The 26927-nt window shown below is 37.7% G+C and overlaps 1 protein-coding gene across 3 annotated transcripts in view; it reads right to left on the minus strand.

Moving 5' to 3' along the window:
- Positions 1-22728: 22728 nt before the first annotated feature.
- LOC150000651 (protocadherin alpha-C2) overlaps positions 22729-26927 on the minus strand; it is a 122788-nt gene continuing 118589 nt past the window's right edge. For 2 of the 3 annotated variants that reach the window (XM_090288158.1, XM_090288157.1), the window contains exon 4: positions 24050-24663. In XM_090288158.1, coding sequence (XP_090144284.1) covers positions 24353-24663 — 311 coding nt within the window. In that variant the 3' untranslated portion in view covers positions 24050-24352. Of the gene's footprint in view, positions 24664-26927 lie in introns of all 3 variants that reach the window. The other variant, XM_090288159.1, reaches the window with a different exon arrangement.

Raw genomic sequence — 26927 nt, forward strand, 5'->3', positions numbered from 1 at the left:
TCTTCATTAAACTCTGACAAGTTTCTTTCTTTTATATATAATTGAAGACAACCCCAATTCAGTATCTATATTTTTATTGAAATCAATATTTTAAAATAATATTTTATACTTTAAAACAGGAATGATAACCATGTTTCCTATGTTAAAATTCATAGAAGAATAACAAGAAAATACCTAAAAAAATACTAAATATTACTTGGGTTGGCTGACAAAGCCAATATTTTTGGATAGTTCTATTGTTTTCTGAGGTTGATAAATTTGTTTGTGAAAGAAATTTATTTTATCCTCAATTTGTTGGAATTGGTTTTATACTGTAACTCAGATATCTGAACATATAGTAAGACTCTAGCTATACAGCAGTTATTTGTTTCAAAAGATAGGAAGAATGATATTAAACTAATTGGGAAGACAAGGTTTTTATGAGACACATACAATTTTATGATCAGTTGGGTTTTTGACTTCATAACTTCTAAAAAAGTGTACCGAACTTTTTATAGTATTTTTATGACAACAGCATTTGAATGACTATTTCTTTTGCTCCTTTTTTGTTATGTATCAAAGAATCTCTACCTACTCAGTGACCTAACAGTCTCCTCATCTGAAGTTAAATTTACATATGTCACAGCACTTACTCATTACTGTGTAAAAGTACACAGTGTAAAACAGTGTAAAAATACACAAAGCAAAAATAATAAGCATACCATAAACTTCCTATATTTTCAATTCTCTGAGAGTTTATGTACTAGTCTTGGAAGGAAAAGAAACATGAGTTTTCCTTTTAGAATTCCTATAACCTCTTACTATTTTCTAAATATAATTACATATTTTCTTCCTTCCAGAAGCTGAAATCTTAGCAGTACTTTCAGCAAAGCTTCCTCGAATGTATTTGGCAACAAGATAGAGCTTTAATAGTATTTCTTTTAGTAAAATATACTCTGTGAATATTTTAGTAAATATTTCTAAATGCCTATATATACAAATACTTTTAAAATAGTTATCTGGTAACAAGATGTATTGGGGGGATGCTTGGGAAATTTAAATGTATTTGTAAATTGTTTTCTTGGGTAGAAGTGAGAGATCACTCCGAAAATTCTCAGTTTATCCTATATCTCTCTATGGCTTTTAAAAATAGATCTCCCAAAATCTGCAGCCTGAGCTCCAAGATCCCAAACCCCTTCAATTTTCTTCAGAGTTTAGGGTTTCAATCCCAAGTATTTTTTAAACTTTATCAAAAGCACTTTCCTCATCAACCACCAGGTGGCAGATGGATCCATTTTTTGGAACTCGACCCCGACCCCGCCCTACCGGAAGTTGTCATGTAAAGGAAATCTCTCTTGGCCACGCCTAGAGTTCAGCACCCTGGATGTGGACAGCGACACCGCCCCTGTTTAGTCCCATGACTCGCTGCAGAGATTTTCACCTGACAAAGGCACTGGCCAATACCAGTGGATTTCAAGGGACGCGTGAGAGACTAATTTACAATGCCAGATATGGAGGGGGGTAAGAACCCCTTGATTCGGGATATTTAGGCTGGCAGGGAACCAGCTGATATTAAATAATATCCCATATTGTGAAATCCTGATTTTTTTCTCTCTTCCTTCCCACCGAATTCTAAGTGCATTCTTGTAAATGCTGTCTTGCTGTGCGACAGACAGTAGATTAACCAACCTCGATGCGTTGGTTTATCCCAACAAAATGCGTAGGACAGCAAAGGCGGTACAAAATTCTGTGTGAGTTATGGCTTCCAGTCCCTCATCTTGTTCCAAGAAACCGGTGTGGGGACGGATTGCTCTTGCTGTATTGCTTTTTAATTAATTAGTTTCATACACAGAACCAGCAGATGTTTTTGCTCCCATGAGATACTGTTTCAGGCGAAGAGATTGATTGGGCTGCAGCCCAAGTGTGGTCTAGAAGTGACGGTTTAGGTGTCATTTTCCAGTTGCCTAACAACAAATCAGACAAAAAGAGCACGTTTGTGGGTTTTAATTCTTTTCTTAGAACGGCAAAAATCCAAGAGAAAATAAAAATAGGCTCCGGACAACATATTAACTGGGACTAGGGCTAAGAATTGGAGTCTAATTAAATCTCAGAGATAGGGCAGCAGATAGGGCCGAAGAGAACTACGTGGTTGTAAAAAATGGGCCAATAAACTAAATTAAGCTGTGTTTCAGCTGCAATTTATCCTTGTTATCTGGATTGCTTTCTTTCCCACTTTTGTTTTGGCAGCAACAATTCAGAACCTTAACCAGCAGAGGGCGAGTCAACTACATTTTTCGAACATGAGACACTCCCTCCCGAGCCCTGCCACCCTCGCCCCAACAGGTCCCTTGCCCCGGGGAAATTAATTTTCTATGCTCTTCAAATGCAGAGCAACCCAGGAAGGTGTGGTCGAAAGAGCAGCGCACAGAACTTGGCGGAGTGCCCGCCCTCTTAGCCTTAGATCTGTGGCTGCTCTCTACACTCCTGGTCTGGAGCTGCTGAGAGAATTGCAATGGTTGTCGCTCCCTGAAGGGGTCAGGGATGAAAAGCAGCCCGACCCCCCAGGAGCTGTGGACATTTGGGATAACTAGCTTCAGAGAAATGAGGGAGCCAGAGGTAACCTAGTTAGATGACGAATGTCACCAGTCAAGGTTCAAAAGAGAAAAGAAGCAGTTTACTTCTCAGGGCCAATAGCTCAGTGTGCTGAAACATCCACAGAAAAGGCTCTTCTCTGGCTTTGCTACTCTAGAAACAAAAATGGGGGTGAGAGAGGACATGAAAGACTAAGTCTGGCTGAGTCATCTTTAAAACAGAAGCAAGCAAGTCACTCAAGGGGAAAGACAATGAGAGAAAGCCTGCCAGAATGCAGAGCAGAGCAATAAAGGATGCTGTACAAAGTTAATTTATTGTAGGGCGGAGCCTTCTGCATTCCGTGTACCTCTTGCTCCAGAGGGGGTTTTACCTTGTATTGCAACATTTTGCAGAATTTCCTTGGTCAGGCTGCCAGAAATCCCATTAATTGGACATGCCCTTTCTCCTTCATATATTTATGTCTCAGAATTCATCTAACTCGGTTTCATAGAAGTAAAATTAATTTTTTCTGGAAGCCATACAATTAAATTTTATGCAGATTGCATTTTCTCTTCCTCAATCATTAAATTTCTGTAAAGCTTGTGTATAAAGGATATCACTTCATTAATAAATTCAATTCATGACAGTACGATTCTCCTTTAAGATTGGTAATGGGAAGGACAAGAATAAGGTGTCTTAACAGGATAGGTTGATACTTTCTGAAAGCACTTTTGAGTCACAAGTTCATGATTAATCTTACATATAAATTGCACTTTGATGGTGTTGTGTAATGCACCTGTTTTCTGTAGCATTCCTTCCGTACATGAGCCGTTGAAAATACATTTCCTATGCATATACAAAACTTCAGTTATATTGCACCAAGATCCAAGCAAATGCTTAAAACTGGCTCATATAACCTCCCCATAGAAACCAGAATTATCTTTTACAAACCAAAGTACTAAAGCAGTGAACAAGCACTTAATAAAAGAAAATATCCAAATATCCAACAAGCATATGAAAAGTCTTTCAATATCATTAATTATCAAATAAATGTAATTATAAGCAACAATGAAACACCTTTACCCACCTAAGAGAATAACTTAATTAATTAATTAATATTAAAAGCTGGCATTTTCAAGTGTTGGGAAGGATGGGGAAACTTCAACTATCACAGACTGCTGGTGGAGTGTAAACTGGTACACTCACCCTAGAAAACAGGCAGCATTTACTAAATTTCAATATATACAGACCCCATGACTCAGTAACTGTATTCTTATGTGTATACCCAATAGAAATGCTTATATGTGTGTAAAGATGTATACAAGAATGTTTATTATAGCTCAAACTTGAAAGCCATTCAAATGTACCTCAACAGTAGAATGGAATATATTGTTATTGCTATATATAGAAATATACACAGCAATGACTGTTTTTACAACTATTACTATGAGCAACAGTATATTATATATAAATCTCACATAATGTAATGTTCCACAGAAAAAATCATATATAAAAGAAAATATTTTGCATGATTCTATTTCTATAAAGCTGAATAATTGGAGAAACAAAGATGGTAAAAGTCAGAAGAGTGGTTACTTTTGTTAGAGATCAAGACTAGACGCAGGCAGGTGGGAGGCTTCAGTGAGGTTGGTAATGTTCTATTTTTGATCTAGGTGTTGGTTACCACTCTCTAAAAATCTGTTGAGCTCTACACTATGACTTGCACATGTTAAGTATGTTATATGCAATAAAAAGCAGACTTATAAAAAGACAAAAGACAGATTATGTTATACTCATGTGTAAAACCAGTCAATGTCTTCCTATACAAGGAGAGTGCAATCTAAATTCCCTAGTATAGCTTATATGGCCCTATGAGCTAATCCTACCTAAATTTCCAGTCTCTTATTATTCACTTTCTCTCTCAGTCACCACACTTGATTGTCTTTAATCAGTTCCTAGAGCATGTCTATCTCTTTTCAATCTTGGGCCCTTGGGCTGTTTTCTCTGCCTAGAATATATTATCACCAGCTGTTTTCATGATGCACTCTTTTTAATCCTTCAATTCTCAAATTAGTGTCACCTCTTTAGAGAAGCTTTCTTGGACTCTCCTATCTAATATCCCTGTGCTATTTTTGTATCTGCTGTAACAAATTATCACCAATTTACTATCTTAGACTTCTGAAGATCAAAAGTCTGAAATGGGTCTCACTGGGCTACAATCAAAGAAGGCACCAGCAGTTCTTTCCTGGTGGAAGCTCTTAGGAAGGATTCCTTTCCTTGTTTTGTTTTGTTTTGTTTTCCCCTTCCTTTTAGAGACTGCCTACACTTTTGGGCTTGCAGCCCCCTCTTCCATCTTCAAATTCAGCAGGGCAACATCTTTAAATCCCTCTGATTCTGACACTCTTTCCCCTGCCTCTCTTTTTCCACCCTTGTGATAAATCCAGATAACCCAGAATAATCCCCTGAAATCAAGGTCAGCTAATTAGCAACATTAAATCCCCCTTGTTATGTAATATATTCACAAGTTGGGGAGACTGCAATCTGGACATCTTTGAAAAGGGCACTAGTCTCCCTACCACAGTACTCCTCTTTTGTACTAGTACAGCACCATATTTTTTCCTTAAGAGCACTAATCACAATTTTTAATTATTTTATATATTCATTTACTTGTTCACTAACTGCCCCAGCTCAAATGTAAATTCTATAAGAGCATGGAGCCTATCTGTTTAGTCCTCTGCTGTTCCCTTAGTGCTTACCATAATGCCTGGCACATTGTAGGAGTGAATAAGTAATCATGGAAGAAATAAATAAATGACTATGGGTTTAAGTCTATGTTTTGAGACCTAACAGTTCTATTTGGTTTTATCTTTCATATATATATATATATATATATATATATCGTCGGCAGCCGTCCGTCTTGAGAGACGATGGTGTAGCTTCTTAAGAGTCTTTCTGCACCGCCGAGAATGGTTGTGCAGTCCGACTCGGGAGTGACATGGTATCTGTCTCCTCCCGTGTTGAATCGACATCTTGCGATGACGCTGGAGTGTCCTCTCCAGTGAAGCTGAAGCTACAGAGCCTGGGCAGGGTGATATGGAGGGTCTGCTGTTGCCCATGCAGCAGACCCCCCCTCTCTTTGCAGCTGAAGGGTCCAAGGGAAAGACAGAGTCAATACAGCTTGGCTTCAGGTGCGCCGCAGGAGTTGCCGGTGTTGACTACAACGTCAAACCGCCTTAGGGACTCCGGCTCCGGATTTTCTGTTGGGGTTTACTCCCTTAGCCTTTCCCCTGAAGAGGTATGCCACAAGGCAGTGGAGGTATATATATATATATATATATATAGTGTTTTGGCAAGTGGGGAATTTCTGGAGAAATCATAGCATAGGTTTTTCAAGCTCTCCATCATACAACTCACTGTAAAAAAAGCATGCCTACAGATAAAGGCCCGTGTATGTCACATACGTATCTTCATCTTTTTATTGTATTTAAAAGGATAGCTTATAAGTTACATCCTCCTAGTAAAAAGCATATCACAGGGCTCGTGCTGCTGAAGAAAAGATAATCTATGATGAAGAGTTGAGATTCTTTGTTACAATCATGTGAAAAAAATATGGTGCATGGGGCTCTAAGTATGAACTAGGATGTAACTACCAAGATAGATATCACTAGATATCATAGTTTGTTTCTGTTTTACCAGGTTATAATATCATATACCAAAGTTTTTAAATTTTTTGAGTGATTCATTCATTTATTCAGCAAATATTTATTGACCACCTATTCAGTGTTAGGCCCTCTCTAAGCGCCCCTGCATTTAGAGAGCCTGCAAACAGTTACATGAGCCATGGCAAGTGTTATAAAGCAGAAAGGTGGTAATGAGAAACCAATAGATGGTTTTGAATGGAGATTTGATATATGTTATAAAAAGATAAATCTGGTTGCTGTCTGGGTAGAAGAAGGGAGATCAGTCAGAGGACATTGTACTAACACAGACAAGATAATGGTAGTTTGAACTAGGATGATAGTGCTGGAGTTCATTAAAAATGGTTAGATTTGGGACATATGGGTATTTTAAAAATAAAATTGACATGATTTGATGATGGATTCAGATGTAGAGTATTAAATAACAACAACAACAAAAAAGAATGGTCCTCTCTTTGGGATATCTTGGTGGTTGATGGTGTCATTTACTGATATGGGAAAATCAGGGTTAGTTTTCGGATGAAAAAGTCAGGAATTTTGAACATGTTAAATTTGAAATGCATGTTAAACATCTAAGTTATGTTGATGGGGAAATTGATTATTTGGGTCTGAGGAATTAGGAAACATATCACATCTAGAAATATGAATTTTAGAGTAAAGATTAGAAAAACCATAACTAAGCAATAAAACTAAATTTGATCATCTAGGGAATTAGTGAAGATAGAGAAGATGGCCAGTCCTAGGGCATTTCAACATTTAGAGGTCTACAGAGTGAGGAGAAGCCAGCAAAAGAGACTTGGGGTTGGGGAAGCAGTCAATGTGGTAGGAAGAAATTTGGGAGGAAATGTGCCCTGAAAGTCGTGCAGAGAAACTGTGTCAAAATATGGAAGGAAAGACTGCTGAGAGTTTAGAAAGATAAAACTTGAGAAGGAAAGACGAAGATCCTTTGTTGAATTTACTATTTTATCCCAATGGCTTTCAAAGCATTTCAAAGACCTCCACTTGATATACTGTTTGCAAACCAGTTATTTGTATTACTTGTAGTGATACCATGATGAGCTGTTTCCAGTGATTGCCATCGTGATCATTAGGCCTCTTTATCTTGCACATTGTCCATTCCACAGAGCTCTTGTCCTTCACATGGGCCCAGTAAAGGAGTTTTAGAATGCGATCACTAAATAACCTGTGCCAGCTCTTTTTCATAGAAGGGGTAAATTGAGGGACTTCTCTCCTAAAAATTGTTTCATTTAACCTAACATTCAATCAGCACTATAGTCATTCAATTAGTAAATGTTATTAAGCACCTTCTATGTGTTTGGCCTATCCTAGGATCAGGAAATACAATGTTGAATGAGATGGGCACCTTTCCAGCCTCACAAAGTTTGGATTCCATGAGCAATATAGGGAATCAGATTGTCACAATAAATGTGTTACAGGTTACCATAAGAAGGATACAGGGTACTAGAATAACTCAAAACAACTTGTGGGGTGGGGGTTGAATGGTGAGGAAAGGCTGGGCTCTGAAAGATGAGGGGTTATCCAGGAAGGAAAACAGTGACCTAGCAACAGGGAAAGGCATAGCACAGGGTTAGAGGCAATGAAAGAATGAAAGGTTAGTGCATTTAAAGAACGCTGTAAAAAAATAAATAAACTTTATCATTATTTTTCTCTCCTTTAGGGTGACCTACCTCAATACTTTTTAGAGACTTTCAAACTACCTTAAAAATAGATTTTTTTTATTATGGGTAATACATGGATAAATACAAACAATCTGAATTATCCATATTATGGATAATCAAATTTTATTTTTTAACTTTAAAAGGTATTTATTTACATGCAGTAATCAATAGTCATTGTTAGTTAATATATAATAGCTAATGCAGATAAGTGCTAGAGATTTCATTAATCTTTAGTATTATTCTCTAACTCTTCCAAGATTGTCTAACCAATCCAATTGTTCATTACTTCACTCCCATGAGGCCCTGAGGAATACTTGTACATATTAAGTACTTCTCTTTATCCCAGTTCTACAATAAGAGCCATGATAGGCATAATAATTTATTAATAAATATGTACCAAGTGATGCTTCATTTCTAATATGCTCTGACCCTGAAACTAAAAGAAATGCAATTCATTTCTAAATTTTAATAAGCTCAAAATAACACACAACTGATGAGTCATCCCTTATTATTACTGGGTATGAAAGAGGTAAATGAAAATAGGTGATCACTTCTGGCCAAGACAGAGGCCTAGACAGACACGCTGTGTCTCCCTCCACAACTAAGAAGGAATATAACTACCTCAAAACTAGAGACAACCAGAAGTTCCAGAAAACTGAGCTGCCTGAATGTCCAACAAACAAATATATAAAGAAGAAATACTCATCCAGACAGGCAGGAGGGGCGGAGCCAGAGCGGAGAGGGCTCAGTGTGGTGGCAGCAGCAGTGGTGGCAGCACCAGGCTGCCAGAAAGTGCAGTCACACATTTTAAAAAGTCAGGAGGGACACCTGGGGAGCACTCCCAGCACCAGACCAAACCACACAGCTCACAGTCCCAGTGCTGGGGAAAATAAAGCCTCATTGCTTATGACTGTGCAAACAAGTGGCGGTTGGGGCAGAGGAAGAAACAGCTGGTCTCTCAGCAGAGTCTGCTTGTTTAAAGGGCCCCCACAATCCTAGAACATCCACAGACCCATTCACTCAGGAAATGACAGCCAGGGCAACAACTAGAGAGGTGCCAGTCCCGTACAAAGTGGGAGAACTGCCTGGAAAAGGGGCAAGTACTGAGCAAGCGACATTGTTCCTTCTCAGACCCCTCCCCCATATACAGCACCACAACGTGGTGAAAAAGGTCGCCCTCTACTGACGAGAAAAACTAAGGCTTCACCCCTTACAACGTAACATGAGCAACAGCTCTACCTAAGACACAGAGGCAAACAAATACAGGAGCCTGTCAGATGAGGATACAGAGAAATATGGCCCAAAAGAGGGAATAGATCAAAGTTCCAGTGGGAGAAATAAGCGACAAGGAGATAGCCAACCTAACAGACACAGAGTTCAAAACACTGGTGATTAAAATGCTCACAGGCTTGACATATATGCTTAAGTATGGCAAACGCATAAGGGAAGAAGTGAAGGCTATGCTAAATGAAACGAAGGAAAATCCATACAAAACCAATGGTGAAGGGAAGGAAACCAGGGTTCAAATCAATTATTTGGAACATAAGGAGGAAAACAACAGTCAGTCAATACAGAATGAGGAAACAAGAACAGAAAAAAATGAGGAGAGGATTAGGAACCTCTGGGATAACTTTAAACATGCTAACATCAAAACCATAGGGGTGCCAGAAGGAGAAGAGGAAGAGCAAGAAATTGAAAACTTATGTGAGAAAATAATGAAGGGGAAATCCCCATATTTAGTGAAGAAAATAGACATACAAGTCCAGCAAGCACAGAGAGTCCCAAACAAGCTAGACCCAAAAAGGACCACACCAAGACACATCATAATTAAAATGCCAAAGGTGAACGGTAAAGAGAGAATCTTACAAGCAACAAGAGAAAAGCAGAGAGTTATCTACAAAGGGGTGCCTATAAAACTATCAGCTGATTTCTCAAAAGAAACTTTGCAGGCAAGAAGGGACTGGCAAGAAGTATTCAAGGTGATGAAAAGCAAGGACCTACAACCAAAGATTACTCTATCCAGCAAAGCTATCATTTAGAATGGAAGGGCAGATGAAGTGCTTCCCAGACAAGGTAAACCTAAAGGAGCTCATCATCACCAAACTATTATTATATGAAATGTCGAAGGGACTTACTTAAGAAAAAGATCAAAATTATGAATATTAAAATGACAACAAACCCAACTATCAACAACTGAATCTAAAAAATAAGAACAAAATCCAACTAGGCAAACCAGAATAGGAATAGAATCATAGGTATGGGGATCATTTGGAGGGTTATCAGCTGGGAGGGGGAAGGGGAAGAAATGGGGAAATGGTGCAGGGACTTAGAAGCATAGTCCATTGGTACAAAATAGACAGGGGGAAGTTAAGAATAATATAGAAAAGGGTGAAGCCAAAGGAGTTATATGCACGACCCATGGACATGAACTAAGGGGGATACAATTGCTGGAGGGAAGGGGGGTCCTGGGTAGAGGGGAGCAAAGGAAAAAAATTGAAACTACTGTAATAACATAATCAATAAAATATACTTTTAAAAATAGGTGATCAGATGTTTTCCTTAATTATATTGTCATAATTTTTAAATAAATAATCAATGAGTCTATGTTTAGCATTCATTCTTATATGTACCTCTCCATTAGCCACATTCCATGCACAACTACAGAAAATAATCATTATTTGCATATAGATGAACCTAAATTATTGCAAATATGTTTTACATCATCTTCTAGTTTGTCTAATTTTAGTAGTATATTATTCTAACTCTTTGAATACTGGTAATTAGGAAATGGCATGTAGGAATGGTTACTTGCTATTGGTCATCTTTCATTTACCAGGTTTTCCTTCTAGGTATGCTGGATTGATTTTACAACAGATGAAAAATCATTTTTCTATTTTATTAACCACAGAACTCTTTGTTAGAAATTGATTAACAGTTACTGTATCAACTTAGAAGTCTTCAGCTTCTAAGAAATTTGAGAGTATTTTCCCAAAGGTTTGAATTATATAAATTTCTTATGTTAGAATGCATGTAGGTGAAGTGAACTTAGCTATTAGACCCATGGCAATAGCAGAGGGCTATTGCTAATAACAAAGGTAACACTTCCACCTTTCAGAAGACAGCTTACTGGCACTATATATAGTTAAAAAGCTGAGTGGCAACAAAAATCCTGCCTTCATAGAGTTTATATTCTTGGAGATGATATGGGAGGAGGGAAAAATAAAGTAAAAAGTATATTAGAGCTCTGACTGATGTGGCTCAGTGGATTGAGTGCTGGCCTGTGAACCGAAAGGTCATCGGTTTGATTCCCAATCAGGGCACATGCCTGGGTTGTGGGCCAGGTCCCCAGTGGGGGTGTGAGAGAGGCAACCAATCGATGTTTCTCTCACACTGCAGTGTTTCTCTTTCTCTCTTTCTCTCTCCCTTCCCCTATCCCTAAAAATAAATAAATTAAATAAATAATGTGTGTGTGTGTATTAGATGGTGAACAGCTCTATAAAGGAAAATAAAATAGCAAAGGAGGATAGGGAGTACAGTGGGGGGAGGGCTACATAGAAAAGGTAAAATCTGAGTAAAAAACAGAACCAGGTGAAGAAGCTAGACATGTGAATATGTGAGAACATTCCAGATAAAGTGAGCAGTGTAGCTGTACCAAAATAAGGGGTAGAACAGTAGGATATAAGATGCTAGAAAAGAGCAGCTTGTGGACTGCCTTATAGGTGATTATTATATCTTTGGCTTTTATTTGGGAGAGATTGAAAGACTTTAAATGAATGGTCAAAATTGACTAATGTTTCAAACTAATAGTTAGGACTGTTGTGTTGAGAACAGGCTGAAGAAGAGAGCAAGAGAAAAGGCAATGAGACCACTTAAGAGGCTATTGTAATAACCTGTGAAAGATTATGATATATTGGCAGAGTGGTAAAAGTGGTTGTAATTAGAATTGTTTGGATTCTGAGTAAATTTGAGGATTAAAGACAATAAGATTTACTGATGAAATAGATGAGAGAGGGAGAGAGAGAGAGATCAAAGATAACTCTGGAATTTGACCTGAGCAACTGAAAGGATGAGTTGCCATTAATCGGCACAGAGAAGAGATTTGGGGCAGAAAGATCAAGAATTTGCATTTGGAAATGTTAAATTTTATATGTCTACTAGATAGCCATATAGAAATGTTAAATTGAACTAACAAGAAAAATAGGGACGGACTCAGATGGAGAGCAGGATGACAGCTAGGGTGGAGGGAGGTTAAGGGGTGCAAAGATTGAGCAAAAAGAAAAAAGGCCTCATGGACATGAACAACAGTGTGGTGATTGCTGGGAGAAGGGGGATCTAAGGGGACTAAATGATGATGGAAAAAAATACAATAAATATTTTTTTTAAATGTTGAGTAGCCATTTAGATATATAAGTCTGGAGTACAAGAAAGATAAAATTGGGAAGTAGTGAATAAATGGTTTATAAATCTATGGGACTGTATGAGGAACATATGAGAGGAGACAAAAGAGATGAGGTGTAAGAACCAAAAAGGAGATGAGGGGTAAGAACCAATACTTGTAGCCCTTCAACATTAAGAGGCTGTGGTAATGATGAGGAACTAACCAAGAAGATACAGGAACTAATCAAGTGAAATAGTAGAAAAACCAGTAAAGTGTAGAAACCATGTAAAGAAAGTATTTCAATGAGGAAGAGGGCATTAACTGTGGTCACTGTTGCAGAAAGTTCGAGATGGGGAGTGAGAATTAGAAAGAACGTTGTAGTGAAACAGTCACAGTGAAAGCATGATTAGAATGGGTTCCAGAGAGAATAGAACATTTACTTCATAGGTTTGTTGTTACCAGTAATATTGATGGTATAATTCTGAGGCTATTTTGTGTATGTTGTAAGAGAGAAAAAAATGAGTAGTACTAAGGAGAAACCACAGCTACATTTTAAGAACTATAAAGGAGATGACGTTCTTCAGCAGGAAGGTGAGTTTTCAGGGAAGAAGCTGAGTATATAAGAGATTTTGCTGACTGACCAAAGAGAACAGTGGAAGGGTGTCAGGAGTTGAAGAGAGTGGAAATAACCCAAGAAAAAGAAATCCACAGAACAACATGGGAGTTACTCTCTGGGACAAAAGAGTTGTTGGGGGAGTTCTGAACTTTTGGAAACTGATGTAAACTGTAAACTTAATTCTGCTAGTCCTGATGGCAGTAATGTTCATAAGACTATGACTTGGGGGTGAGGGGTGGGGGACTTGTCAGGAACATTCAGAATTATGAGGCTTTCATTTAACTAAAATTGATGGCTTCCTTAGAGCACAGGGCTACAAAAAAAGCAAAAGAAAGAAAGAAAAAAGAAACCCCTTATGGCCCCTGCCAATGTAGTTATGGAGGCCAGAGACGAGGTGCAGTTGGCATCGGCATGAGAGTTTCATTCTGCTGCTTTGAATATTATCCACAGCAGGAGGAATCAAGGTTCTGGCTTTCCACCCATTTTGAAGATGAATCCACTCCTGAAGCCCATGCTTCTCAGGCAATCAGAACACTGGAATGAGAGTTGTCTGTCAATGCTGCCAGTTCTCACATGGCGCAATGGCCTGTGACAACCAAAGGACAACAGGGATGTCTAAAAAGTAGCTCTGAGCTGAAGAGTACTCAGCTTTCCCTGTGGCTAGGAAGGGTACTCCTGAAATATGGAAAGTTTAGTTAGAGCCTCCCAGATGAATTGTTTTTTTAAGTTTAGAAGTTGGCTACTTTCTATCACCAGGATCAGAAACACAGTGGCCTAATCAATAACTGTGGACATTTTGAAACACCCTAATATTTAAAAGGAAATTAAAAGGAAGTCTTGCTTGCTATCATTGCTAAAAATCACAAATAGACACACACATACTGAGTCACTGTAATAATTCTCTAGTCTTAGTTCACTGAGTCTCTGCAGATCCAATTTGGCATCAAATAACAGCCCATTCTTCTCTGCCACCCTGGTCATTGGAAGCTGATGAGGAGGCAGATAGTGCCTTAGCTACAGAGAAGGAGAAAGGAGTGCTTTCAGGTAACATTTTGTTTTGGAAAAAGTCTGCAACTGTAAAACTCTGATCTGCTTTTTCTGAGCTACACTAAGCAATTTTGGAGACTTTGTCCAAGGCGTCTTTTCTTAAATCAACTTAACTGAGTAGAAAATAGGATACCTGAGTTTGCCTCTGCTTATGTCCCTGACAATTGCAAATCACCAACTTACTTACGGTTTCTCCATCCATGCAAGTGAAAAATAAAAGTGCCCAAGACAGTCAAAGGGGATTTCTGCACCATTGCTGACTGGAGGCCAGAGTGTTTCAGCCTCCGAGAAGGAGAGAATGCTCTCATCTTCAGTTGCAGGCCTTCGCTAACAGGCAAGAAATGCAAACTGCTCCTCTCAGAAGGGACCTCACTTACGCAAAGAGGACAGATGGAGTCAGTTGCCAGATTCCAGGTGGGACCCTGTAACTAATGTCTTAAAAACGAATTAGGTTCTTAGGCCACGCTGTGCCAAGAGGGATGGACTGCATCTTGTAAGAAGCATGCTAAGGTGGTGATGGGGATTTAGCTCACCTGATACCATTTCACCTAAAGTCAATTCTGATGCCCATTTACCTAATTAACTCAGCTAAAATTAGCATTTTCTAGAGCACTGGTTCTTAATCCTCACTGTGACTTAAATGGTTCTAACCTGGGAAGTTTTTAAAAATACAAATGCCCAGGTCACAACCTCAAAAATTCTGCTTCATTTTTCTGTGGTTGAGCCCAGGCATTATGAGATAAACAAATAATACAGATAAAACAAATAATAATATTTTAGTGTAAATATGTTCCAACTATTGTATGGAACATATTGTATGAAGCATACTTATACTAAAAAATTATTTGCTATTTATCTGAAATTTAGATTTAACTGACTGTCATATATTTTTATTTGCTAAATCTGGCAATTCTACCTGACACTCTAGGTTTAGCCAGGGTTAACATCCACTGTTCTGGTGTATGTAAATCATACAGGTTGGACTGGGTTTATTTAATGTTTTCTGAATAATTTTGCATATTTTTAAAAGTATATTTTCCCCATTTCTAGGCAGTTCAAGAATTCATTTTTAGCCTGTGTGTTTCTAAGGAACTATTAAATATCTATAATTTTCAAATCTCTGATAAATGTTTTAATATATTAGGTTTCATGTGATTGTTCCAATTTAACTGTTTTTAGTGTTTATTTCCTTTTCACTGTTTGCTGTTATTGTTTACAAGTGAAATAATAAATATCTGGACTTGATTCAATGCTCCAGGGGGAAAAGCAAGGAGATTTTTTTTTTAAGTATTGTCAAAATGATAGTTGTTCAATGCTGAATGATGGCTACAAGGATTCATTGTACTAGTCATTCTAATTTATGTATTTGAAACTTTTGGTACAGTTTTTAAATTCATAAAAGTAAACAGAAGTAATAGACATCCCTAAGGAGTGAAGAATTAGGTAGAGGCCAGAAGGATCAAGTCCTTAGAGCTCCCCCAGAGTGGAAGGACTGAAGAAGTGTCATCTCACATCTTTGTAAAGACCAGAAAGTATGATTTTTTAAAATGTTTAATAATTCAATAAGTGACAAATGGTACCTAATTGTTTTATTATTTTACCTTTGATTATTAATGAGGTTCAACAGTTGAACATTTTCCAAAATGTTTTTAAAATTCTCTTGTCTGAGATTCTTAGAGCCTGAGCATTTTTATCAATTTGTATAATTTCTTTCTACAATGAAAATTAGTCTTTATTGTATTTTCTGTTAATATATTTGGCAGTCTATTTACCTTTTAACTTTCAGTCATAAAATAAATGTGTATAATCAAATCTATTTTATTTTGTTCTGCTTCAATTTATTGCCTTTAAACTTAGAAGGTTCTTCTCCCCATAGGTATTTAATAGACATACTTATTTTACTCTAATTTTTATGATTTAATTTATATTTAATCCTTTAATCCAAATGACATTTATGTTTTGTTGTATGGTATGGGTGAAAACCCCCTTTATTTTGTCTGCCTTTATCCCATCTATATCTCCAATTTTCTTTCTCTTAAACTCTGCTTTCTCACTTACTCCACAGGCACACAAAGAGTGAGGGAATGAAATGAAAAAGAAATACAAAATTATGTGATTTTTGTTTTCTTAATTAGAAGGGAATAGTTCTCTCTGTAAGTGACCAACATTTTTCTGGATGCTTTTCCTTTCTGACTAGTAGCCTACAATGTGCATGTTTCCTTTAAATTAAAAGTTCTTTGAAAGTATCCAGTAGAAACCCTTGAAATGTAAGGTGGAAAATCAACTTAACTTACTGTTGAAGCATGCAAATATGAGAAGAGTACACTCAGCATGTTTCATAGGAAATGCATTGAATTGGAAAAAATTAAATTTAAACTCAATTAAACATTATGTAGATTCACTTCATGTAAATGAATTTTTTGCACTGTGTTGACTTCCTGAGTTGTTATTGAAGAGTTTTAACCAAACCTGACTCTCACTGGAGATGAGATGAGAAGGGTTTAATAAAGGTAGTATGGGAATGAGGAAGAAGAGCAGAGGAAAGATAAGGAGGAGAAAAAATAGTGAGAAGTAAAAAGAATCAGGGAGAAGAGAAAGCACATGGGAAACAGAATGAATTGGAGAGTTGGGAGGTAAAGGAAAGAACAGAAGAGAAATAGAAGTCAATTTCCAGTCATTCAAAATGGGCTCAGGTGCCATGGCTGTCAGGTTTTTAAAAACGGCTCACATTTATTAAGTGCTTCCTCTTTACCTGACCCTGTTCTAAGATCTTTACAGATGGTAATTCTTTTAAATTACTTATCCCTCTTGGTATGTAATTAGACATTAGTGTTAAAATTCACTTTGTTTTTATTGTTAATACACATTACCAACTCTTTCAGTAAATCTAAAACCCAGGTCTACTACTTGGGGAGTTAGTGAAACCTCTGACCCATGACACATGGGCTCCTTTACAGGAAAATGGAAGACAAAATCTTGCATGCTCTAGTCTGGTCTCGAGTCACTATGAAGCCTTGAGGGCACAGCTCTAGAAGCAAGGGAATTGGCCCACTATACTGGATGTTTATAAGCTCCTGATCTAGCAAGCCTTTTGGGACACAGGCTTAATGTATTATGTTCCTTCCACTGAAATGTCAAGTTTGCATTTATTATAGTAATTATCTATTGCACAAATATATAGACTGAACATTGATTCTGAAATCATACACTGTAATCTATCTAATATATCTACTGAGCCAAATAACACCATCAATTTTTCACACAGTTTTAAAACCAAAGTTGCTGCTCAGATACTTAAAGGCATCTTGTATTCTCGTAAAGAGTTGACACCTGTTTTGTGCCAGTGTGAGCCTATCAATAACCAATGTTGTGGCTGGACCAGTCCTTGTGATTCTTATAATAGCAAGATGCCCTTAACAATAAACATCAGGAAACTTTGGGTGGGGGATGGTATTACTTACAGGTCCTCAAAGTTATTACACAGTACACATGGGGCCACACATGGAGGTTCAGGTAGAGAGAGAAGGAGAGTGAGAGGGCAGGCCTAGGGTTCTGTTTCTACTGAGGTTGCAGGTGATGGCTTAGGGTTTCTTGGGCTCACTCTTTATTGGTGATATAAAATGCAAGACAAGAAGAAGCTATCAGGCCAAAAAGGTCAGTTACGGATATCAACCAAGATCTGTGAAACAAAGGATCCTGGAGTCTGGGAGGGATGGAGAGGCGTGGCCTGGCTCTTCCTCTAGTCTAGTGTCTGACAATGTGTTTACTGAGATAGCCATCTTCGAGGTGGATGCCTTGCCATTCAAAGCTTAAATCAGGCACTTTAATTCCAAAAAGAAAAGCCAACTGTCAGGGCTTACACTACAACCACATATCAGATCATAATTATAATCTCTTGATAAAAGAGATGAAAATTTTGTGCAATTTATGATACTTAAAGAAATAAAAATTAAACCACAAATTTTTGGCCCTGACTGGTGTGGCTCAGTTGGTTGGGCAGCATTCCACAAACCAAAGGATCCCATGTTCGATTCCCAGTCAGGGCACATGCTGATGTTGTGGGCTAGGTCCCAGATTAAGGGCATATGAAAGGCAACCAATTGGTCTTTCTCTCACACACCCATGTTTCTCTCCCTCTCTTTCTCCCTTCTTTCTCCTCTCTCTAAAAAAATAAATACATGAAGTCTTTTAAAAATAAAATAAACCACAATGTTATGCTTAGCATATTGACAAAGATGAGAATGGCTGATAATATCTAATGTTAGGCAAGGTGTGGAAATAGTCATAAACTGTTGGTAGGAGTATGCTGTATTTTCAGGGGCCAATTCTGTAATATGTCTAAAAAAGTTTAATGTACATATTTTTTTACTTAGTAACTCCACTTTTTGGAGATTATCCTGAAGGAATATTGGAATGATATGCCAAATATGACTTTTTTTTAAAGAAAAGTGTTGTGTTCATTGTAGCACCATTTACAGTAGTAAAATTTTGGATAACCTTTAATATTTATTAACAGAGAGTGGTGAAATAGATTATATCATAACCATATCATGAAATACATGTAAATAATTTAAAAGATTTATATTTATATTGGTGTGGGGAAAAGTATGCTACAGAAAGTAAAACTAGTACTATCGTTACACATAAAGCTCACAAAGACCTTCCAAATTTCCTATTTGGGATACACCTAGCCCTGGGTTTATAAAACGTAGATACTGAATTTATCATTGTACACCAGTGCTATTTTTTGTTCCTAGTAGCAAAAATTTGGATGTAACCCAATTGTCCATTAATAGAGGAAAAGCTGAATGCATTATGACATTATGATCTGGCCATTATGTGGAGTTGTACAGGAATTAAAAAGAATGATTTAGAATTGACCTGGAGAAATCTCCATCTTACTGTAAGTTTTAGAAAAAGAACATTCAGGGTAATGAGCATGGTATTATTTTGTTTTTATTTTTAAAAGAAAGCAATTAAACTTCTGTGATATATGTATGTGATATATAATACATGTGAGATATAAATATAATATATATATATGTGTGTGTGTGTGTGTGTGTGTGTGTGTGTTTAATTCTCTACATTTTCCCTAACTGGTTATGACAGTAGGCACAACTTCAAAGGGAAAATAGCACCAAGTTCATTGACTGAAGTCATCCTGATTGCAAAGTGTGTGTGTGTGTGTGTGTGTGTGTGTGTGTGTGTGTGTAGAGACACAGAGAGAGGGAGAGAGAAATGTGGGAAAACACACCTGAACATGTTAACACTGGATACCTGTGCGAGGGAGAATCGAAAGAAGCTGATAATCAGATTAATAATTTTTCTTTCTATGCCTCTGGATTCTTTGATTTAAAAGGAAGAACATGTATTATTTTTATAATAAAAATTCAGTGTCACAAAATTTAAGTTAGGCTAGTGAAAGCAAAGCTTAAGAATGGAAACTGTTTAATCAATCTCCTGTATGTTTATGCCTCAGTTGGCAATTTTTCTTTTTGCTCTGCCCCTGGCTGAGAGCTTGCCTGAATTGTTCACGTGCTTTGTGGGTTGATGATGCCCAAGTCACATGGTAAATGCATAACCGAACAAATTGTTGGGTTTATACTTTTCATGACCCAACCTCCCTCATTTCTTTATGCAGACTAGACTCCATACTACAGAACTGAAGTTACCAGCACCTCTCTCACAGGAGCTTAATTAAGCTCACAGACAAACTCACAGACTTCTTTTTTTTTTTTTTTTTTAGGCAAAAGACTTAAGATTTAATGTTCTGGCAGGCATTTTCCTATGGATCAACCCCAAGACAAAATAGGAATCAACAAACGTGTTACCTAGCTAGTTCTGACAATAAGGTTGCTATATACCACTCTCAGGCACAGTTTCAAAGAAAGACTAGCACCAGGATTCTTTACTAAAACCCCCTAATTATAATAAAAGTGTGTGTGTATGCGTGTGTGTGTGCACGCACACACATAAAATCAGAAGGAATTTCTCAGGCTGCAAGTTATGTGTCCTGCTAGCCAACAGCCAAGCTAATTCTGGGAGAAACGATGTAATCAGCTTCTTCTACAAAGTACAGGAAGCACACGAAAAGGTGATGAAATAGTCAAGGAATGACCAACTTGCCATTTTGGGGGGAAGCTCTTGGGGCTTTCAGGTACTAGGGAAATACATGGTTTTGTGTGTGTATTTAGCATACTTCTTGGTGTTTTGGTGATTTTAAACATCTAGATTTAACACTAGAATTGCATTAGTGTTTGATCAATTACATTTATGCTTTAGGATTGAGTTTTGAATGCATAAAACATAAAATACATTAACATGAGATCCTGAAACTCAGAATCTTACCTAGGTGCCTAAAAACCAACAGTCAAGGAAGGCTCTGAACACTCACTGGGGAACTTTACCCTTTAAAATGAGACAAATTGCAATTCTTCTAAAGAGAATCCTGTCCTTTGTATATGTGACCCCCATATCAAGTAACCTGACCCTTAAAAAAGATGGAACTTGCATTGTTCTTGATTAGCTGTAGGAAGGTAGGCAGGTCTGTGGCTCTTTTGGTGTTTTGCCCATCTGCCAAAAGAAGTTGTTGGAGGTGACTCTTCGCTTTCTCTCTCAAGCTGTTGTACTTGGGTTCACATGAAATTTATTTATGTGAACTAACAGAATCCTTTGGTCCCTAGCTTTCAGATCACTGACTTTTTACTATTAAAAAAATGGTCACTTGACCATTTCCTTAGAGACCTGATTATTATTTCTAATAGAAACATATAAAGAGTTATAAAACTGATTTGACTTCATTTTCTTCAGGGATGAGCAAAAAAATGAAGGGGTAAAAAATATTTTTATTGCAAAGTCTATACTGATGTATTTTACCACCTGTCATTCACATTTTAATCTATGGAGAAAGTGTCCTGAATGTAATAGCTAAATCTGTGAAAAAGGGGTAAGAAGAGTGAAGAAAATGATTAATAATAATAATAATAATAATAAAAACAACTATTTATTGAGCACTGTGGTGTGCCAGACACCTAAAATCTTTTTTGAGATAATCTCACTAAATCTTCCTACAAATCTATAAGGCCCATACTATAGATATTGTTATGTTATAGATGGTTAAATTGAGGCTGAAAAACTGAGAGTAGTAGCTTGCCCAAGGTTCCCCAGCCAATAAGCAGTAGAGCTGTAGTGGCTTATTTCTTTCTATAAGTAGTCACCATACATCCTGGTTTGCCTGGAATGGTCCCAGTTTCCCTGTTTCCTAAAGTAATTATTAAGTAGACTCAACAACAAATTATATTGTCACTCTATATTAAGGTTTCTCAATTTTGGTACTGACATTATAGGCTGAAATTTTTTTGTTGTGGGGGCTGTCCTGTGCATTGCGGGATGTTTAACAGCATCCCTGGCCTCTACCCACTAGATGCCTGAAGCAACTGTCACCCAAGTACCAAAAAACAAAAATTTCTCCAGATGTTTTCCCCTGAGGGGCAAAACTGCTCCCACTTGAGAATCACTGGATTGAAAGCCTATGCTCATGAAAATTTAACTGCAGAAGGAAAAGATAGTTTATTTGTTACAGCACATGAACCATGAACTGAACCTACCTATCACAGTGGCTGGCACATACACTGTACTCAATAAAAGTTCATTTCTTGGGGACATTATTTGACTTCCCAATTGTAGAGTGCAAGGGCTAACCAAATAATGAAGATGACTGGAAGGCTTTAATGATAAAAATTGGTTTGTTGCAATTCTTATTAGAGAAGACAAATAGTGTACTGGGAAGTAACCCATTTGAGTAATATTGTGGGGTCTGATTCCTGATTCCGTTAGGTGTTGTGCCTTAGTAATGAACATAAAGCCAGGGAGATAGCCAAGGAGTGATAAGAGTAAATTTCAAACTGCGACTTTCTTCAAAAATAACAGCCAAGGATAATCAGTGTTCTATTTTCTCCTACTCTTATACTTAGAAATGACCACCATTTCTTTCATACCACCATTTTCCATTTATTAGCAATAACAGAGGAAATACCAATAGCACCAATTAAAAATGAATCCATATGAAGTGTTTTATCCTTACAGCTGTAATAACTAGTAACTAACATGGATTGGAAAGCACTTTGCAAAGCTAAAAAGTGCTAAAGTGCTGTACAGATACATCATAATTATCATCGTTAATAAATTAGCCCGATTCTCCTAGTATTCAAAAGGCACGTAAGGTCAGATACATGGGTTTCAGTGGGGCAAAATGATCACAACCTACAATGTAGCAATGGTTCAGATGTGTTGGCCACAAGTTTTACCCCATGCAATCCTGCAGAGCTGAAGTTACACACCCTTCCAAATATGGGAGAATGAAGCTAAAAGTAGACAAAACAGATTTTTTTTTTTTAGATTTACTGCTTTTGTTTTAAAACAGACTCCTACCTCTTTTACGTTAATGTTTAAAATATAATTACTCAAACTTCTAAATTGTACATTTTAACAAAATTAAAATTTCTTGTTTAAGGTGACAGTAAATTTTATTATTCTCTGAACTGATATTCCAGACATCATTAGAATTTCAAAGCATTCTGCAACTTGAAAGAGGTCAGATTGGTAAATTTTGTGCTTGCACCCTCAGGGAATATATCCAGTATTCATTCCAGAATTGTTACTAGAAAAAAAACAGCTTTATCCATTCCCTTGCCAGCAGGAGTCTTGGCAAGAGACAGCTCTTGGCTGACCATAAATAAAATTCCTTGAATCACCAGTATCTTGATTTAAGAAATAAATTTTACTGTGTCTTACATACACAAAAGCTGATTAACAATACTTAAAAAAACACTACTCCACTTTTTCACAGGTGTACAAAAGAAAATATAATGGAATTACATTCAACAATAAAGCTTAAAGTTCACTCAAGGTAATAGTTGCATTAACATTCACATACACAAGCACAGATTAAGTATATTTTGGGAGTCTTATAATAGCATACAGCATACATATGAGAGATTGATCTCAGGTAACATATGTGTTAGCAAGGTTAGCAATTCAGAGTGTTATAGAAAAGGTAAACAAAACCACAGAGAAGGTGTCGGCTAGCACACCAAGACAAATCACGGAATTAGAGGATTGCAAAGTCTGCTCACTGTGTGTATGAGAAAACAATATTTTTCTTCAATTTCTGGGTCTTGATAGTGTTGGCTAGAGAAGGTTGTGTATTCAAAGTGCACATATTGTTTCTTAGAAAAGAGAGAGAGAAATATCCTTTTACTTAGTCATTAATACATGCAAGAGGCAGCCCCAGAGTGACCTGAAAGAGTAAAGCTGTGATTGGCAGGTGGCCGGTATAATACAGATGTTTCAGGCAATTCTCTTAAAGCACTTCTGTAGCAGCAATGATCGTTTACATGGCTGTAGACTGAATTCGCTTTTGAGGAGAGTGTAAGGGAATTATCTTCATCATAGTTCTTTTTAAAGATTTAGTTATAGACTTTCTCTTTTTTAAATAAATCTATCAAACAATGAACAGCATAAAGTGAGGTGTTTGGGTTTTCTTTTTCTTTTTTCTTTTGCTTTTGCATATGTGTTGTTGGAAAAGGATCTAGCCTTTTCATCAACATTGTTTGCAAAAGAATTTTTAATTAAGTGAGCACAAGGACATGTACAGGAAACACATCAGATCTGCTTCTGTTGCCCTGGCTGGCCCCTCACTAAACACTGAACTATCGGCTTGTAGAGACAGCCACCAGACTTTAGGGACTGCTAAAGCCTTGTCAGTGAGGGCGGTTTTGTCTGACTTGAGTTTTAAGATTTAGAAAGTCTGGTCCCTGTTAAATTTCACAGTTCCCCTCCAGAGTGGTAACTCCCACTGTTCATTTGCCCTTGTTTCCCAGCCCTCCCTGCACCAACTAGTCTAATCTGGCCCATCCAGGCCAACGTCTGGCATTCACATACCACCCCCCACCCCCCGGTGGCCACACATACCTAGTGGCCACAGATACCCAAGCTGCTCAATCTCAGAACCTTTCAGCCTGCCCTGCAAATGTCATCAAGACAGGATCCCCGGAGCACAGGGCAGAGAGTCCAACCTCTCACTGGCGGGGCTGGGAAGCCTCTCCTTTGCGGCGGAGGAGAAAGGAAACTTGGGTCTGCTTTTTAGGTTCTGAAAACAAGCCAGAGTGGAGAGAAAGAGTTAACACCAGACTTAGTAAAGCTTTTAAGACAAAACCTCCTAAATGTGATCTAGACAGACACAGGGCACTTGCTGCAGATTTCTGAGGTCTTTAAAAGAGGGCTCATGTGGATGGGAGAAAGGAGTAGGCAGGGAGTCGCGACAGGGAGAGAGTTGCCATTATTACAAAAACTGGCTAAGTGGCTTGTTTTCCATGACAGGACCTCACTGGTCACTGTTGTCAGTGGTGCTGTTCCCTTTCTCTTTTTTCTCCTGGGTCTTGTTACCCTTCTTCTTTTTCTTCTTTTTCTTGGTCTCCTCCTTTTTGCCGAAGGTTATGAAGTCACTTTTGTCAATTTGGCTGTTAGTGGGCTCCTGCCGGATGGAGATGATTGCAGGAGATCCTGGGATAATGAATTTGTCTGGCAACTCACCGGGACCAGATTGTTTGGGGTTGCCTGGTCCGTACTTAAATGTCCAGCTGTTGCTGTTGACCCCAGCACCGACTGGAGGGGACACCTCTCCTGCCTCTGGTTCTGAAAGACAAAACATCACAAGTCAGTAACAGAGTCAACACACACCTTCCACGTCACATTAGTGGGTAGAATATAGGAAAAGCTACATGGACAGGCCTGGCCTCCAAGAAAAAGGAAAAACAAAAACAAAAAAAGCTGAGGTCCTAAGAGCTACAGTGAGCAGGGAATTCCCTGGGGCAATCAGCACTGTTAATTCTCTTTTTTATTTTATTTACTCTTTGTTAACTTTCTTTTAACCTTTCTACAATGAGAGATACCCTGGGGCCATTTCTGACTGTAATCACAAACTGAAACACAGGAATCTTCACTGATGTCAGATACTAAAATACTGTTTCTCAAGCCAGTCTAGGGACCTCTGGAGTCTCCGAGCTCTGTCAGAATTTTTAAATAGATATTTCAATAAAGATGGCAACTTAAAAGACAGCTGACATGGTACATTCTGCATCAGCTGCCAGGGATTTCAGAACCCTTGTCTGCAATCATACTCGAAATGCTTTAATTATCTTCAGCTAATGGAGAAAAGGAACCTAAACTAGAGGTATATGATGCAGTTTAAGATGTTAAAAAAAAAAAAGAAAAGAAAAATATATTACTTTTAGTGTATGAATTCGAGAAATTACTTTGGCTACAAATATATTTTGATACTCTGTCCAAAACAAAAAATAAAATTTAGTTGAATTAATTACAGTTGACCCTTGAACAGCATGGGGGTTTAAAGGCACCAAACCCCCAAGTCCCCAAGTCCCCAAGTCAAAAATCTACATATAACTTTTGACTACCAAAAAAACTTAACTACTAATAATAGCCCATTGTTGACTGGAAGCCTATGAATATAACATAAATAGTTAATTAACATATATTTTATATATTAAATGTATTATATATTCTTACAATTAAGCCAGAGAAAATAAAATGTTGTAAGAAAATCATAAGGAAGAGAAAATACATTTATAGGACTCTGTGTATTTATTGAAAAACATCTGTGTACAAGTGGACTCATGTAATTCAAATGTGGTGTTAAAGGGTCGCCTGTATTTGATCCAAAGAAGCAAAGAAGAGATGGGAAGAAGTGTGGGTATACAGGATACTACACAGCATAAGGGAATGGAATCCTGTTGTAAATTAGGCTTGAATAAAGCTCTGGGAGCCAACTTTACTTGCCAAATCCAGTCCCCACCCCCAATGTGCTTACAGTCTAGTTGGGATTTACATTCAAGCAATTATAAACTAATTCAATAACTGCAACAACTAAGGTACATGCAAAGTGTTATGGGACTCCAGAGGAGAAAGTTATTAATTATGCTTCAGAAAGTCAAAGGAGATTCCAGAGGAGAGATAAAATTTACACTTGGGGAAATGATTATACATTTACAAGGGTTCTCAATGCAAGACTTTCCCAAGAGTCTAGTTGGAAGACACACCATAAATACACCAATGACTTCTAAAAGAGTAGAGGTCAGAGCTAGAGAGGAAGAGTAATGGTCTGTCTGGGCAGAGTAATCCCAGTGGCCATGACACTGGAACCTTTGACATCACAGCAGTGCTCCTGTATCTGACACTTCTCCTTTGCTGGAGTCATCAAAAGTCCGCCAGATAAACCATTTATGTTCGATTGCAGTTTGAGCTCACTAATCATATTATTTCTAAAGCCAGTGGTCACATTTTAGCGTTCATCTTATTGAACCTCTGAAGCATTTGTCACCTCCTTCCTGAAACACTTCTTTTTATGAGTTCCTTGTCGAACCATTCTCCTGGCCTTTCCCTGTGGCTGTTCTTAGTCAGTTTCCAGGTCGGATCCTCTTCACCCCTGTGTGGAGCTTCCTTCCGTTTGGCTCTAGAACTTCTCCTCTTTCTCTTCACTTTCTCATTTTGGGATCTCAGCCATGTCCATGGTATACATACTATCTAAAGATGCTGATTAGATAGAAATTTATATTTAAAGCCTGTGTATCTCTGTGCTCCAATCTCATGTATGCAACTGCCTGTCTGGTATCTCCCCTTGGAGGTCTCATGGGCATCTCAAACTGAAGCAATTTGAAATCAAACCTATGATTTCTCTACTTTTTCTAAATCTTTGCACTCTCAATAAATCACACTCTCTTCACCCCATGTCTAACACAGAAACTTCAGAGCTATTCTCAGTTTTTCTCTAGTCTTCATTCTTCATTTATAACAGATCAAGGCCTGTTATTTCTGCCTCCCCCAAATACCTTGACTTTATCCTCTTATCCCTATTTTCACTGCTACTACGTTCTTTCGGGTGA

Source organism: Furipterus horrens, unplaced genomic scaffold (genome assembly GCF_987537825.1).
Source record: "Furipterus horrens unplaced genomic scaffold, mFurHor1.1.pri manual_scaffold_10, whole genome shotgun sequence".
Taxonomy (NCBI): domain Eukaryota; kingdom Metazoa; phylum Chordata; class Mammalia; order Chiroptera; family Furipteridae; genus Furipterus; species Furipterus horrens.